The following is a 15525-nucleotide window of genomic DNA, read 5'->3' as shown; positions in this document are numbered from 1 at the left end:
TGAGGTTGGACATCTGCTGATATTCCTAACTTTAAAATATTGAAAACTGGTATAAACTAGCAACTTGTGGTTTTCTGTCAGCAGTTTAGTCATACTTTTGTATTACAGCATTCTATCTTGTGATACCTTATGATCTAGGGTTACTCTTAGTTAGCTGCTTATGCTAAGATTTTTGGGGGCCATATATCTTGATTAATTTAGCTAAACTATTGCCTTACAGGCCTTGAGGCTTGTAGACTCATTGCATTACTACCTTAATTTATACCAAAGCCTTACCTATAAACTACAATATAACCCTTGAAAGGATTTTTCCAGCATAGTGATTATCCACAGATAATGCCACAGTGATTATCACAGTTTGTCCGATCACTCTTACGTTTATAAAGGTGTGGAATACCCTAGTAAGATGTAATCTCCTGTTCATCAGTATGAGAGAGTCTGGGAGGGAATGACAGCTATTGTGAGGTCCCCCTGTGAAGAGAACATGTGGAGGTGTAGGCTGTCAGTCACTCCGTTGAGTGGAAAAGGGGCAGGAGTTCTCGGTCTCTTTGCTATAAAGGCCAAGGACAAAATCTACATGGGTTTTGGAAGAAGCTGTGAAAGGATCTGGACGGAGGCAGCTGGCAGAATGGGAACCCTGGGGAGGGAAACTTGATATGGATTTTCAGGATAGAACAGGAGGGTTGACAATAAAGAGTTTTCCTGAATTAGCATGTTCAGAGGGGTTCTGAGGCTAGAGAGCCAAACATAGTCAAGTCCTCTAAAGGAAGTTAATGGACTGTAGCAGAATGAAATAAGAGACCTTTGGTAAGGGAGGAATGTGAATTGATCACTAGCTTCCTGTTTTGGGACCAAAAACTGGGACTTCCAAGGCAGGGTGGTCAGAAATTCCAATTCTGTCTTCCCACCAAGGAAAGAAATCACACAAATGTGGAGAACCTGTGAACAAGGATAGATTGAGTCACACCCTTGCTGGAGAGCCGGTCACATTATCTAGGGTGAGTTTTGGTTTAGCTGGAGAGCTAAACTATCTAGCCGTCACCTTCAGCCCCCAACTAAAACCCCTCCAACGCATTATTATTGTGTAAAGAGTTGTCACTTTGGATGGGCTATCACCAGCAGGAGAGTGAATTTGTGTGGGGGGGTGGAGGGTGAGAAAACCTGGATTTGTGCTGGAAATGGCCCACCTGATGATCACTTTAGATAAGCTATTACCAGCAGGACAGTGGGGTGGGAGGAGGTATTGTTTCATATTCTCTGTGTATATATAAAGTCTGCTGCAGTTTCCACGATATGCATCTGATGAAGTGAGCTGTAAATTGGTTAGTCTCTAAGGTGCCACAAGTACTCTTTTTCTTTTTGCGAATACAGACTAACACGGCTGTTACTCTGAAACCTTAGTTACTGTTGTATCCTTGGGGGCAGCAGTTTTAGGAAGAAATCACTTGAGACACAGAGCTGTGAGCCATGAAAGCAGCCATTTATTTTCCACACACTGAACTAACCAAACCAGCCAAAACTGGCTAGGCTAACCCATAATAATCTAACTCAGTTGCCATAGCAACAACAAGGTGCTATTACCACGACGACCAAATACACAACAGTTATCTGTGGCAATGGGTAAGTTTTTAAGGGTGATCATCGAAGCCCGAGTTTGTTAGAGACACCCATGGCGGGGTAGGGGGAGAGGAGTTCTCATCCATTTTAATACTTTGAAATGATACATTAATCAAAAGTCACAACTTGTACATTTTGAATAGGGCCTTGCAGAAGCTGGAGCTAACTCTGCTCAGAGATCCTGTGTGTCCTGTAATATGAATAAATCGGGCAAGGAATCAACAAATGCTGTAGTCTTCTGGTTAAAATCAATCTTGACATTTTGGATACACAAAATCAGAGAAACAATCTCTTTTCTGTAAAGAGCTGAAGTTAAAAGTTAAAAATTCTTTCCAAAGCCTTTTAGAGTCGGCAGTCTAAGCTCCACCACACCTGCTGTTACAAAACATAACTCAAGCTTAGAGCTGGTTGAATTTTTTTTGGAAATTACAGCAATTTGTTTTCCACTGAATTAGAAAAAAAAGAAAAAATCCCCTCAAAATTCACCCCTTTTTTCAATCAGCTTAACTAAAGATAGAACATTTAGCCTAGATACATTCACATACACAATTTGAGAAGCATTCGGAATTATAAAATCTGTTTAGATGGAATTTTTAGCCTACTTGCAAACCCACGTTAGACCAGAGACTGCAAATTTCAAATGGAGCCCACACTAAACATTGTGCTCATCTGATTTTAATACAAACCCATCAATGTACAAAATTCAAATGTGTGTTTCTTTTCCACAATCACCTAAGATAAGTCAAGTGTTTTGGATTGTATGAACTGTTGGGGTACCATTGAAAACAACTAAATATGAAGGCCCTGAAATTGGGACACCCCTCAAAATACATTCACATGAAAATTTCTAGAAGTTTCTCTGTCATGGTTTACTAATAAAACTGGATTTTGAATTAAAAAAACATGTTTAAAGAAAAGAAATGTTGACATTGAAGAATCATGTTTTCCATCACTCCCCTTCCCCTTTCTAATAGATTATGGGCAGCAGAGAATAACATATTCTGATTTATAACATTGAAATCCCAAACGAAGAATTGTTAATGGTAAGGTTAAGATTTTGATAGTTGTATTTTAATGGTTTGTAATTATGAATAATGAATGGATACAGATGAAGTAACTCTTAGGCCATATCCTTGCTGGCATAAGTGTGGTTTTGCCAATTCTTCTTTTACACAGAATTGCTAATCTTAAAATATTATTGCTGACCGAACAAATTGTGCTGGAAGATGTAAGTAAAAGATACACAAAGGTAATGATAAGTAACCCCTCTTCTTTTTTCTGGGTAGACCTAGGTAAGGGTGACAGAAAACATAACTCAGAAATTACAAACCCAGAAGGAAAAATACAGACATTGTGTAACTGAAGCTTGTACATGTGTAAGGGGACTATTGCCCCCTTACTAACATTCAGTGGGGGTGTTTTGGTTGGCTAGCTCCCAGTACTAAAAGGGGAAGGGTCTATGGGAAATCAGGACCCTGAGACTGATAGTCCCCAGGAACAATGGGGAGAGGCCAATGCTCCAGGTCAGCCTGAATGACAGGGTGGGCAGGCTAACCAGGGAGTCAGGAGGCCAGGGAGGTCCCATCCTCCGTGTGAGCTGGAATTGCCTAGGTTAGACAGAGTGGGGCTGAGCGAAGGAGAAAGCAGGGGCTCAAGCTGAGCTGGGGAGCAGAGCTGTGCCAGATCCAGAGGGACCAGAAAAGCAGCCCTGAGAGAGCAGACCCTGTCTTGGGAGCAGAGCTGCAGCCCCAAAGCCAGAGGCACAGCCCAGAGAGAGCAGGCTTGCCCTGGGAGCAGATCTGCAGCAACCAGAGACAGAGGGGCCAGAGAAGCAGCCCAGGAAGCAGGTCAGTGCTGGGAACAGAGTCACAGAAGCAGCCTGCAGAGCAGACCTGTCCTGGGAGCAGAGCTGCAGCAACCAGAGCCAGAGGGGCCAGAGAAGCAGCCCAGGGAGCTGGAGGCAGAGCAGCAGCAGTGCAGAGACAGAGTGGTGGAGCTGGGGCTGGAGCAGTCTGGAGCTGGGTGCGGTGAGCAGCTGGGGAGACCGAGGGGGACCCTGGGCAGCAGGCCCAGCACAGGGAGATGCCTCAGCCAAGAGGCTCTGCAGGCCAGGCTTGGATCATAACCCTGACAGGGCAGGGGCGACACTGGGAAGAAGGGCCCTACCACTTAGAGCCTGAGAGCGTGTGGCCACCACCAGAGCAAGTGTCCAACCCACAGCATCCCTGCAGCACAGCCAGGGCCTGAGAAGGTGGCCTGGGACTTACCAGGAACAGACTGTGAACTGCCCTGACATTCCAGAGACACTGTTTGTGATGTTCCCTGCCACAGAGCGGGCTGATGTGTTTCCTTTAACCTTTCCCACTTTTCCTTATTCTTTTTAAAATTAATTGTTGGTTAAATAACTTGCATTTGCTTTAACTTGTATATAACGGTCAGTGGGTCAGAGAAGTGCTCAGTGCAGAGAGAGTACCCCGGAGTGGGGACACCCTAGCCCCTGTCCTAGGTGACCACAGCAGGGTTGGGGGTCGAGCCCTCCAGGAATCCTGGGCCCAGCCTTGCTGGGGTTACGAGGACTCTGCCAGACAAGAGAGTGGAAGGGGAATCCTCAAGGGCAGGGAGGCCACTGGGTAAAGGAAGTAGGAGCGAGGACTCAGATCCTTTCGCTAGCCCAGTTCACCGGGGTAGTGCAGAAGCCAGGAAAGTTCCCCACAATAGTGGGACTGTTCCCCCGCTTACACATGCATAAAGTACAGGTTACCTAAAACCCAAAGGGTTGATATGTTAAAAGCCGATTGCATAAAGGGTAAGTAATCTGTAATGTAGAAACATGTAACAGACCTAAGTGAACATGGGCCCAAACAGGAGAAACACCAGACCAGAAACTGAAGAATGGGACTGAAGGACCAGACCTAGTGATCAGGGAAGGTGGCAACTACCATTGAAGATGGAAAAACTTCCCAGTGTCCCAGAATGTGGTAACTTGGGCCCACTTATCAATTCTGTCTTGTCTGTTATTATTTGTCTGGCATAAATGTATGTATGGACACTGTAAGCTATAAGAATTCTGTCTGAAATTGTATAAATAAAGGTAAAAATTGATTGATTTAGTCTAAACCGGGTGGATTTGTGACTCAGTTTCCCAACTTATGCCCCCAACATTGGCATCCGTGGGTGGCCATGAGTCCAAGACATCTTACTGTCACGTCTAGGTCTTAGGGATTGTGACCTAGAGATTCTGGGTATTTAACAAGGCTTGGGAGATGATAGGGAGAAGTGCCTCTGGCCTCCAGCTGTGGTGTTTTCAAACACCCAGACAAAAAAGTAAGTTCTCATAACAATAATGGAGGAGTATGTGAGTATAACCTCCCATAGAGGGAGATTTGTTAAAAATGTTTTAGCCAAGGAAGAGCAGTGGGACATGGTGAAAAAGTAATGTTGTGATTAAGGAGAAATATAAAAACTCCCTAGAAGGGAGAGTGTGTGTGGAAGAAGTATATGTAATGGTCTTGTTTCTGTTGATCAAGTTAAAAGTAGTTAAAGAATCCTGCGAATGGTTAAAATATAGAATAGAAGAGCTTTGGCCAATGGCCAAGTGACAGCCACACTGTTTCCTCTTGGAAAAAATCAATCACAGTGCTGTGACAGTGAGCAACTAAAAGCAATATAGAATATGCGGTTATTGGAGACAAAACACTTAGTAATATGTCCAAGAATATGAAATACAATCAACCTATAGAGAATTCAAGGGTACTGGCATTATTGTGGACTTGCCCCATCCATACCTTTGGGGAAAGGATAATAGCTAGCCTGATTTTGTACTCCCTTCCATAAACACTCTTGCTCAAATGCTTGTCACTGATCATTTTAATGATTATAGACTTCTTGAATTGTTTGTTAAAAGGGTTGTGTTAAGGCATGGAAGGTGCTAGAGGCCACTCACCACCCGGATCCATTAAATTATGTTTGTTAATTTTTTTTGCTAAAAAACAGAGAAAAAGATGGAGTAAAACGGCAGTTTGGCAATGTGAGCAGTTTAAATGTGTCATTAGCTCACAATCTGAAAAATAGAGGGGAAAAATTCCAGGAGTGTCAAATGCCAATTAAAGAGGAAGGTATGTATAAAAAATGAATTGGCTTTTAAAAGATTTCCACTAAAAATCCATTTACCTTAATATTCAAAGAGTTAAAATCTTTGATGATTTTAAATATTGTGGTAAACCCAGGACAAACAGCTACAAAAGGGGGGGGGGGTAGTAATTAGTCCCAGGGAATTAAAAGGCCCCTCCCTATCCACTGAGGAGAGAGAACCACAGGGCAATAAGGTTCAGCTGGAAAAGGGGTTGCTAAGGAACCAATTAGGTTCAGCTGACTCCAACTACTTGGGACCTTTTAAAACCCTCCCCTGGGTGGTAGGAGGAAAAGAGTGAGAGGAGGAGGGAAGTTGCCAGTAGGCTGTTTGCAGCAAGATACCAGACCTTCCCAGTAGGGAGGCTGCACTCCCTCCCCAGAAGGGAGGGAAAACAAGCACAAGGGACTGACTTAGGAGAGGAGTAACAGGACCCTGTGTCACCTATAAGATTTGCCTTGCCCCAAACCTGAGTCTCCAAGGCTAAAAAGGACTGAGACTACTGAAGCGAACAAGGTATTTTGCCACAATATGTAATTGCTAAGGTAAAGTAAAGGTCTAAATTAGCTGTGTCCACTCAAGAAAGAGATCTTGGAGTCATTGTGGGCGGTTCTCTGAAAACATCCACTCGATGTGCAGTGGCAGTTATAAAAGCAAACTGAACGTTGGGCATCATTAAGAAAGGGATAGATAATAAGACAGAAAATGTCATATTGCCTCTATATAAATCCATGCTATGCCCGTATCCTGAATACTGCATGAAAATGGGGTTGCCCCATCTCAAATAAGATATATTGGAATTGGAAAAAGTTCATAAAAGGGCAACCAAATTAATTATGGGTCTGAAACGGCTTCCGTATGAGGAGAGATTAATAAGACTGGAACTTTTCAGCTTGGAAAAGAGACGACTAATGCGGGGATATGATAGATGTCTATAAAATCATGACTGGTGTGGAGAAAGTAAATAATAAAGTGTTATTTACTCCTTCCCCTAACACAAGTACTGGGGTCACCAAATGAAATCAATAGGCAGCAGGTTTAAAACAAACAAAAAGGAAGTTTTTGTTCACACAATACACAGTCAGTCTGTGCCAGAGGATGTTGTGAAGGCCAAGACTATAACAAGGTTCAAAAAAGAGCTAGACAAGTTCATGGAGGACAGGTGCATCAATGGCTATTAGCCAGGATGGGCAGGGATGCAAAACCCTATACCAATCTAGCCATGTCTATACAACCCCTTTTGTAGGCAAAACGATGTTTCTTGGGTGTGAAAAGAACATTCTGCTGAGTGACATAAGTTTCGCCGGCATAAGTGCTTGTGTGTACAGTGCTATGTTGACAGGAGATGCTCTCCCACTGACATAGCTATACCCGCTCATTTAGGTGGTTTCTTTATGTTGACAGGAAAGCTCTCTCCCGTGTATTGGTACAGCTGTGCCACTGTAAGCTTGGTAGTGTAGACACGGCCTAAGTACATGGACTTTCTTAGTAATTGGAGCCAGCCACAATATAATACTATTCTCCAAAACCAGTATATGACAATAGGATGAATGAGCAGAGATATGTGAGTTGATGCTGCTGGGTAGAGATGTGAATTGGGATTACTAACAGCTTTTTAGACGTCTGCACTCCTGAGGGTGAGGCATTTCTGTTGAGGTTATTCAGGTAAATACATCTAATTCTGTGATGCATTGGTTGTTTGTAAAGAGCGTGAACCCATCTTTCTTTACGAGCAATTGCAAGTCAAAAACTGTCCAGGGCTGGCAAAGAGCTAGAACGAGGCTTCCACTCTAGCTTTAGAACAAATACAACTATAAGAAAAGCCTAATTGAAACTTTTTAAACAAATGAGGAGCAGTTTTTGAGAGGCTACAGCTTGCTGCTGATGGCACTCAATCAAGGACAAACACATTATTACTGAAGGTGGAAGGGAAATAATTCTTTCTTAAAAGAAAAAAATCTGTCTCCAGATTACTCACTCTATTATTCTTCCCTTAAATTAAAAGCATCTGAACAACAGGGTATAATATCCCCAGTCTTGCAATCAGATACAGACAGACACTGGTCCCTGTATGAAACTTGTGAATCTGCTCACATGGCTCTGATTGCAGGATTGGGGCATAAATTCAGAACAACATTAGAAAGTGCAAATAAAATAGCAGATGACCAAAAGCAGGAGCCATCAACCTGGGAAATAGTTTGGTTCTATGAGAATTCTGTTTAATTAAGAATAGGGAATACCTGGTGTATTCACAGGAAGCAGAGTAGCATACATTAGTTTTTTTAGGAAATGTTCTATGAGGAGACTTTGATAATACACTACAGTACAATATTGCATGTTACATGAGCAATGATATTCAGGACATTCCACACCCCTTATGCAGTGCATCTCAGCAAGATATTCTGTAAACATGTACCAAACAATGCATGCTTGATTTAGGGTTAGCACCTGAACCGCATTGCTGGATTACAGGTGGCTTTTATAAATTTGACTGATAAGACACATTGTGATCATCTTCACTTTCCATGAGTAAGGGCTGTGTTTCTGCAGTGCTTCCCGTTCTCTTCTTCCTACACCCCAGAACAATGAGTCCTGTGATCAGAGCAGTAATTATACCACCAACCACAGCTGCTCCGACTAACCACTGCCAGATCTGACGGACTTGCTCCAGGTAGGGCATCAAAAAGTCCTGGAAGGAGTCAACTGAAAAAAATGACAAAACTCATTTTATGTTATGTAATGCACTGTCAATTTGTGGAAGCTAGCAGTTATATAATGGCGCATGCTGGAAGACTCTGAAGAATAATAATAATGCTTTGTGTTGCTATAGTGCCTTTTATCTGAGAGTCACAAAGTATTTTAAAATCTTTAATAAATCAAGTCTCTGCTCATTCAATGAGGAAGATAAGTATGATCCATAACTTACAAATGGGGAAACTGAGGCACAAAACCTACGAGCCCCTAAATGACTTCACCCAAATTCACATAGGAAATGTTGGATGGAATTAAGAATAAAAGTAGTGGCAAAAATTCTAAATATAGGTGCCTAAAGTTAATCACCTAGATAACTGGCCTAACTTTCAGAGGTGATAAGGAGCCACAGTTCCTAATGGTACTAATGTGAGCTGCAGATGTGGTTTTCAACATATCTGAAAACCAGGCCATTTATTTAGATGTCTAAATTTGGATTTAGGTACCTCATTTTTTGGCACCAGTCTTTGAAAACATTGATCTGGATCTCTTTCCTCCCCCCTCCCCCCCCCCCCCCCCGACATGCTGTGTCTTAACCACTGGATAATTCTTCCTCTTGAATCTGACCCTGCTTCTACACACTGTGTGGTACTTCTCAGTCTTTGCTGTAAAGCTGTGGTTCTCAAATGCAAACGGGCTTATTCTATCATAGTTTGGAATCAACTCAGTCTGATTCCAATTCAGTGATTATTTCAGTCCATTATCCCAAGGGCACCGTGAGAGTCAAAGCTCTTAGTTTAGCTCTTCATTATGTAGCACTATAAATGTACACAAGACTCTGGAGTAGGAGACCAGTGCCAAACTTGATCCTGCTCACCCAATGGGGTTTATATTCTATGGGGTTGATTCTCCATCACCCTGTCTCTTTTTCAGGCATTTACATCTGAGGAAAGTGAGTGCACAGGGCTATCATGCTGGTTTGGTAATGCTTTCCACACACTTTGTACTCCCTTTGCGCAAGTGTAAATGTCTACTCAAGGTGCCAGGTAGTGGAAAATGAGGCTATGTCTACACTACCGCGGTAAGTCGACCTATGCTACGCAACTCCAGCTACATGAATAATGTAACTGGAGTCGATGTGCCTTAGGTCGAGTTACCGCGGGGGGTTGATGGGAAAAAATCTCCCGTTGACTTACCTTACTCTTCTCGTCGGGGGTAGAGTACAGGGATCGACTGGAGAGCAATATGCAGTAGATTTGGCGGGTCTTTACTAAACCTGCTAAATCAACCACTGTTGGATCAATCTCAGAGCGTTGATCCCTGCCGTAGTGTAGACCTGTCCCTCAAGGTAAAGAATGGAGTGAAGTCCCTAAAGTCTGAGTTAGTTGCATTATCAGAGTGGATAAAGAGGTATTCTTTCTGAAACGCCATGAGCCTGAGTCTGATCTTGGTTATGCTGGTGAAAATCTAGAATAACTTCATTGACTTAACTGATGTTACGCTCTGGATTTACACTGGTTTCATTGATGTCAGAATCTGGTCACCCAACTCTAATTATTTTCACTGGTGGGAGTCTGCCCTCCAAAGACCTCCTCCCAAGCCCTGCCATAGGGGACTTGCCAGGGGCAAGGCTGGGGGCAGGAGAGGCATGTTGAAGGCAGAGCTGCTGCATACAGCACATCAGAGATTCCTGGTGGGGCTGTGGTCCATAGGGGACCACAACTCACACAGGCTCCCAGGCACTTCAGCCCCTGGTGCAGCCCCAAAATGGGAGGTGGTTGCTGAATGCTTTGCCATCCACTGAAGACTCCTGGGATCTGTTTAAAGTATACCCAAGATGGTCTGTGGTTTCCCTGGGAAAGCATGAACTTCTGCAATCTTGACTGACTTGTTTTGATTGGCTTTGACATTTTGGTTTAAACTCTGTGGAAACAGGCAGAAAAAGCCACATGAATCAATCCCAGCATTAATGCTGGTGTGACTCCTCAGTGAAGCACAACTACTGAATTACTCACAGAACCAGTTATAACCACTTATAAGTTATGGGTGAGGAAAGCATAAACTACTGGATGACTATACACCTGTGCAGTAGGAAATTTGCTCAGATGTTTAGAAGTAAATGTTGTTGATAGTCAAAAGGTGAGGAAGTTAGTGCTGTTGGATATTAAATATAGAATACCCTCTCTACAGTTAAGGATTCCATTTTAAGTCTGAATTGGATCTCATCTAAACCCTTAGCTATTTTCATTTTAAGCTTTGCATGCATGGGATATGGCCAGCGGATTTTTAAAGATGATATCTGAGGTGACTTAGACAAGCTGTTCTGGAGAAATGGGGCTCAGAAAGCATCAATATTAATTATGCTTTGAAAGTCCTTGCAGCATTCTTGACACTTTTGTCCCAGAATCCCTTGTCCTAGAAACTTCAGCTGAGGTTCACTGAAAAAGGAAAAAGCAGTGCTGGGAAGCTGTATACTGATGTATTCCAAATGGTCTATTGGACTCTAGACTAGAGGAATTTCAGACAGCACTCAGTGACTAGTGGGGACCAACACATTCAACTGAGAAAAAAATAACAAGTCTCTCTAGCCCTTTTCTTGTGAAGACCACCTCCAAAATGAAAACCACATCAGTCTTTAATATATCTATCCTCACGACACCCCTGTGATGTAATCCCCATTGAACAGATGGGGAAACTCAAGCAGTGAAACGTTAAGTGACTTGCTCAAAGCCATGTAGGAAGTCAATGGTAGAACAAGGAGTTAAACCCAGGTTTCTTGGATCCCCAGACAGCACCTTAACCACTAGACCTTAACCATCTTCCATTGCTATAAAGAGTTTTCCCTATGATGATCACATCAAAGTTAATCCCCTCCCTTGCAACTGCTCACTCTCTAGTGCAGGGTTTCCCATTTGTAGGAACACTTTCTCCCAGCATGCCTTTCTGCGACTGGCCCTTACACACAACAGAGCCAAGCACTTACAATTCTAAAGGGGCCATTTTGGAGCTGGTTGTACTTTCCTCTCTTCTAGCTGGTAAGTACCTGTTTTATTTTCCATTTCTTATTGTTGAGCAGATGGCACTTTCTCACAGTCACAACTATTTTCCATAAAATACAGGATTCGGGTTTTTTTTTGTTTTTTTTTTTACCTGCCAATGTATGGGTTTCTTTTAGCTCTAACCCTAATTCTGAATTTCCTGGCTTCCAAATGGCTGGTTTTTGTTTGTTAATACTGTTATGCCAAAGTTTTCTTTTTACCCTTAAGTTTCTAACCATGGCTATTAGAGAGGCAAGGTGTGTGAGGCCATATCTTTTATTGGGGCAACTTCTGCTGGTGAAAGAGACAAGCTGTTGAGCTACACAGAGATCTTCAGGTCTGGGAAAGGTACTCAGTGTCACAGCTAAATACAAGGTGGAATAGATTGTTTAGCGTAAATAGTTAATACATATTATAAGAGACCCCTCAAGGTGAAGTGGCCAGTTAACACCTTGACAGTCATAGGACAAAAAAGGGAGGTTAGTGGGTTACAGATCGTTGTAATAAACTATAAATCCAGTATCTTATTTAAATGAATGGTTATGAACTTAAGCTCCCAGGCAGTGGATGTGCTTTTTATCATTCCAATCACTTCCCTATGACTTTGTCTTGCTCAGTTTTTTCCCACCTGTTGGGCCACAGCATATCTGCACTGAAAATTTCTGGCCCATTGTCTCTCATATGTTTAGACAGTAAGCTATGTAGGGCAGGGGCTGACTTGTTATATGCTTTGCACAATGGGGCCCTTATCCCAGTTTGGTGCATCTAAGAGTTAGAGCAGTGCAAACAATAACTGGTATCAATACATTCTCTGGTCCTTGATTCTAGTTCAATGGTTTTTGTCTGAGAATAGGGAGAAAAGAAAAATCTAAAAGGGGTGATAAAATAGATCCTTTGTGGAAGGGTAACAGGAGGGAGCATAGTTCTTGAGCATTTTAATATACCTGAGAACTTATTTAAGAAGTATGAGAAGCTACTTATGTAGTTGTCTTTATGAGTCTGGCTAATATGTAGAAAGAATATGAGTGGCTTGTTAGGAAGTATACAAATATGAACCCAATTTTTGAGGAAAAATGTTAGATATTGAGGTCTTAGTTGCAACTTATTCTCGGATGAGGCCTGCTTCTCTCATTTTTTGTTGTGCTCTTTCAATCCCTTCCCCATTTGTGTTATGCCTTTTGCTATGAGATTGCAAATATAATGAGAACTGTGCTGTTTACGTATATTGTCTTGGGTGTTTTAGGTCTGTGTGTACTTGTGTGTTTATAAATATCACTGAATCAGGAAATATTTCAGCTCCTTAAGTAAATTGGAGCAGGAAATTTACCATGGAAATCTTGATACTGCTAAAAGGGCACTGAAAATGAGCCTTGTTGCTCAGTCCTCCTTCCTGCAGAATTTGACTGGAACAAAATGTGGTCCTACGTGGCTTCTTAAAACCTTACGCTATGCTGCAACCATTCTTTGACTCCATCATTGTTAATCTGGAGGACAAGGGCTCCTCATTTGTCAGCCTTATCTTCGGTGAAATGTAATGTGGCACAGGGACAGATAGGGGCTGCTGCATGATCTAACAGAGGGGAACTACTACTGTCTTCCATTTTACCACTGCCTTAAACCCAGTTAAGCATGTCCCTGCCCTGTTTTAACCTCAACCCACCCAGGATTTCTCTAACAAGCTAGAGGCAAACTGCCACCTCCAGGCATGTGCTGCCTGTTTTCAGTTTCCTTTGCCACAGAAAAGATCCATGCAATCATGACCTTGAAGTTACCGTGGCAACTCGGATGCCCGTGCAGGGAGTGTCCTCAGAGGCAGTGCTAGCCAACTGGGGGCCCTAAACAGGAATATTTTGCCCCACTACACATACTACTAATTAATAGGGGGTCCCTTTGAGCTGCTCAAGGACCTAAGCAATTGCTTAGCCTGCTTATGCCTACTGGTGGCTCTGGCCCAGCGATCTGTAATGCACAACAGTAAAAATATGACTGCCGATTAGAACCCCATAGAATTCCAAAGACCCAGTTACCACAGTCAATTATTTTTAATTCAGAATACTGCCAGATCAGAGAGCACTGCAAACATGGCCCCTCTGAAACACTGAGAGTAAAACTGGGTGATTGATGGATTTTTTCAGTTAAACTGGCATTTACTGAATGAATGAATAAATAGTTTGGGGTCCAACAGAACATTTTTTCATCCCAAATGAAACACTTCATTTCAGTTTTGAGCATTTTTTTAACATTTTAAAAAAATCTTTAAAATAAAATTAAAGGAATTTTCTGAATGCAAAATCATTCTGAATAAAAAAAAATCAACGTTTTGCTTGGAAAATGTCAAAATGAAACATTTTGATTTTTGGAAAAAAAATTCGGGTGGTGAAGGCTCCAACACAGACAAGTCAATGAAATCAACATAAATTCACAAAACATTTTGGTGTCGCTGAATCTGCATTTTTCAACAACAAAAGTTTTGGGTGAAAAATTTAACCCAGCTCTACTTGAGAGACACTTTGGTGAGTCAAATTTGTTTAACTTATTTTTTTATGTGTTCTAATTTAATAAACTTAAAAGAAAGCTCATCATAAATGCTAGGTGCCCTTGTCATTGATTAAAAATGAACTCTTAATTAAACTATTCCAAAACAAAAGAGCAGCTAATCCCTCCTCCTGACATCTAACCATCAATTAGTAACAATTACCAGCAAAATCTCCCAATCCCTCAGTTTTCCAGACACAAATAAAAATAACCCCAGCACACTCCCTACATGCAGTTTCTTAACTGCCTATTTTTAAAAACAAACAACGCCTGCAATCACTCAACATGTCTGTTTTATTCATGGAACTATATGGACTCTCTATGATGGCTGCTAGGAGTGGTAGAAGAAACACTCCTATTCCCAGTGGCTGGTCTAGTGCAGTGCTGCCTAGAGATTTTGCCAGGGTGGCATTGCCCTGAAAAATAGGCCAGTGCACCATTGGTACAATAGAACACTACTAAATTTAAAGGTGGATTTGTTCTTTATAAGTCCTTTTAGTACCTGCTGGGACTTGGAGGATGGAGCATAGGTTGCAGAAAAGAGTTTGGAGGAAGCACCAGAAAGTTAATCAGTGTGCACGTGATTAGGATGCTAATTCAATTGCAGCATCTCTGTAAATCATTCTCTTAATAAACAGTGTGTTTAGTTTTATAAGAATAGTCATTTCATGTTATTACTTAGTATATGATATATGATACAACAGCCTTTTAAACATTTCTTCTACCCAATCTGGGTCTAGGATAAGACCATTGCAGGGTTAATTCTGGACACATCAAAACCAAAATTCAGCTGGCTAGCAAAAGGGGAAATAACAAAAGCCATTGGATCATTTATTCATTCACATACACCCCAGAATATATTGGCAATGACTTGCTGTTTCCTGTCACATGCATTTCTATTGCCTTATCCAGTTAGCTATTTGACACCAAGTTTTAAAAGCAACGTTTGAGACCACAAAGAAATTGTATGTATCTAGCTCAGCCTTGCACAATTCTGCTTCCCCAGAGTGAGTCATTGTTTGTGTTTTTCTTGATGGACAAAGAAAATGTCAGTTGGATTTTAATCACCATTAGTTATGAGGGGGGAAAGGCCAGGCAAGTAGTTTTTTTTTTTTTTTATTCAGACAGATTCTTGTTTGCTTAGTCCACTTTGCACTGTCATCATGGCCATAGAGATAGTCGGTGGGGAATTCCTGCTGTGTAAGGGACATTCTGGGGGAAGGGCATTGCTGTGGGAGTGGAGCATCATGGTGCTTGATCATCCATTGTGGAAATTAGGGTGGCTCCCTTGAAGTTCTAATTTGTGCCCAAACTGGGCAGATTAGGGAGCCATGACTGGGTCCCTGGCAGGCCTCCTCTCACTCTGCTTGGCAGCAGTTGAGAATCAGTTCCTGTGTGTATAGGCTGGTGAAAAGTTTTATGATTGTTTTTAAAGGCTGAAGCTGGGTAGAGCCTTCTACCTCTCACTGCAAAATCACATTACAGTAGGTTCCAACCCACACACCCAGGACTGAC

General features: G+C 42.0%; 1 protein-coding gene across 1 annotated transcript in view; it reads right to left on the bottom strand.

Annotated features, from left to right (window-relative positions):
* Positions 1-8225: 8225 nt before the first annotated feature.
* TYR (tyrosinase) overlaps positions 8226-15525 on the bottom strand; it is an 84259-nt gene continuing 76959 nt past the window's right edge. Inside the window, exons 5-6 of the mRNA XM_073317890.2 lie at positions 11253-11255; positions 8226-8449 (exon numbers count right to left, since the gene is read on the bottom strand). Coding sequence (XP_073173991.1) covers positions 8226-8449; positions 11253-11255 — 227 coding nt within the window. The remainder of the gene's footprint in view (positions 8450-11252; positions 11256-15525) is intronic.

The sequence above is a fragment of the Lepidochelys kempii genome, chromosome 1, assembly GCF_965140285.1.
Source record: "Lepidochelys kempii isolate rLepKem1 chromosome 1, rLepKem1.hap1, whole genome shotgun sequence".
Lineage (NCBI taxonomy): Eukaryota > Metazoa > Chordata > Testudines > Cheloniidae > Lepidochelys > Lepidochelys kempii.
The sequence above is the reverse complement of the archived record's forward strand: the minus strand, read 5'-3'. Positions and strand labels throughout refer to the sequence as shown.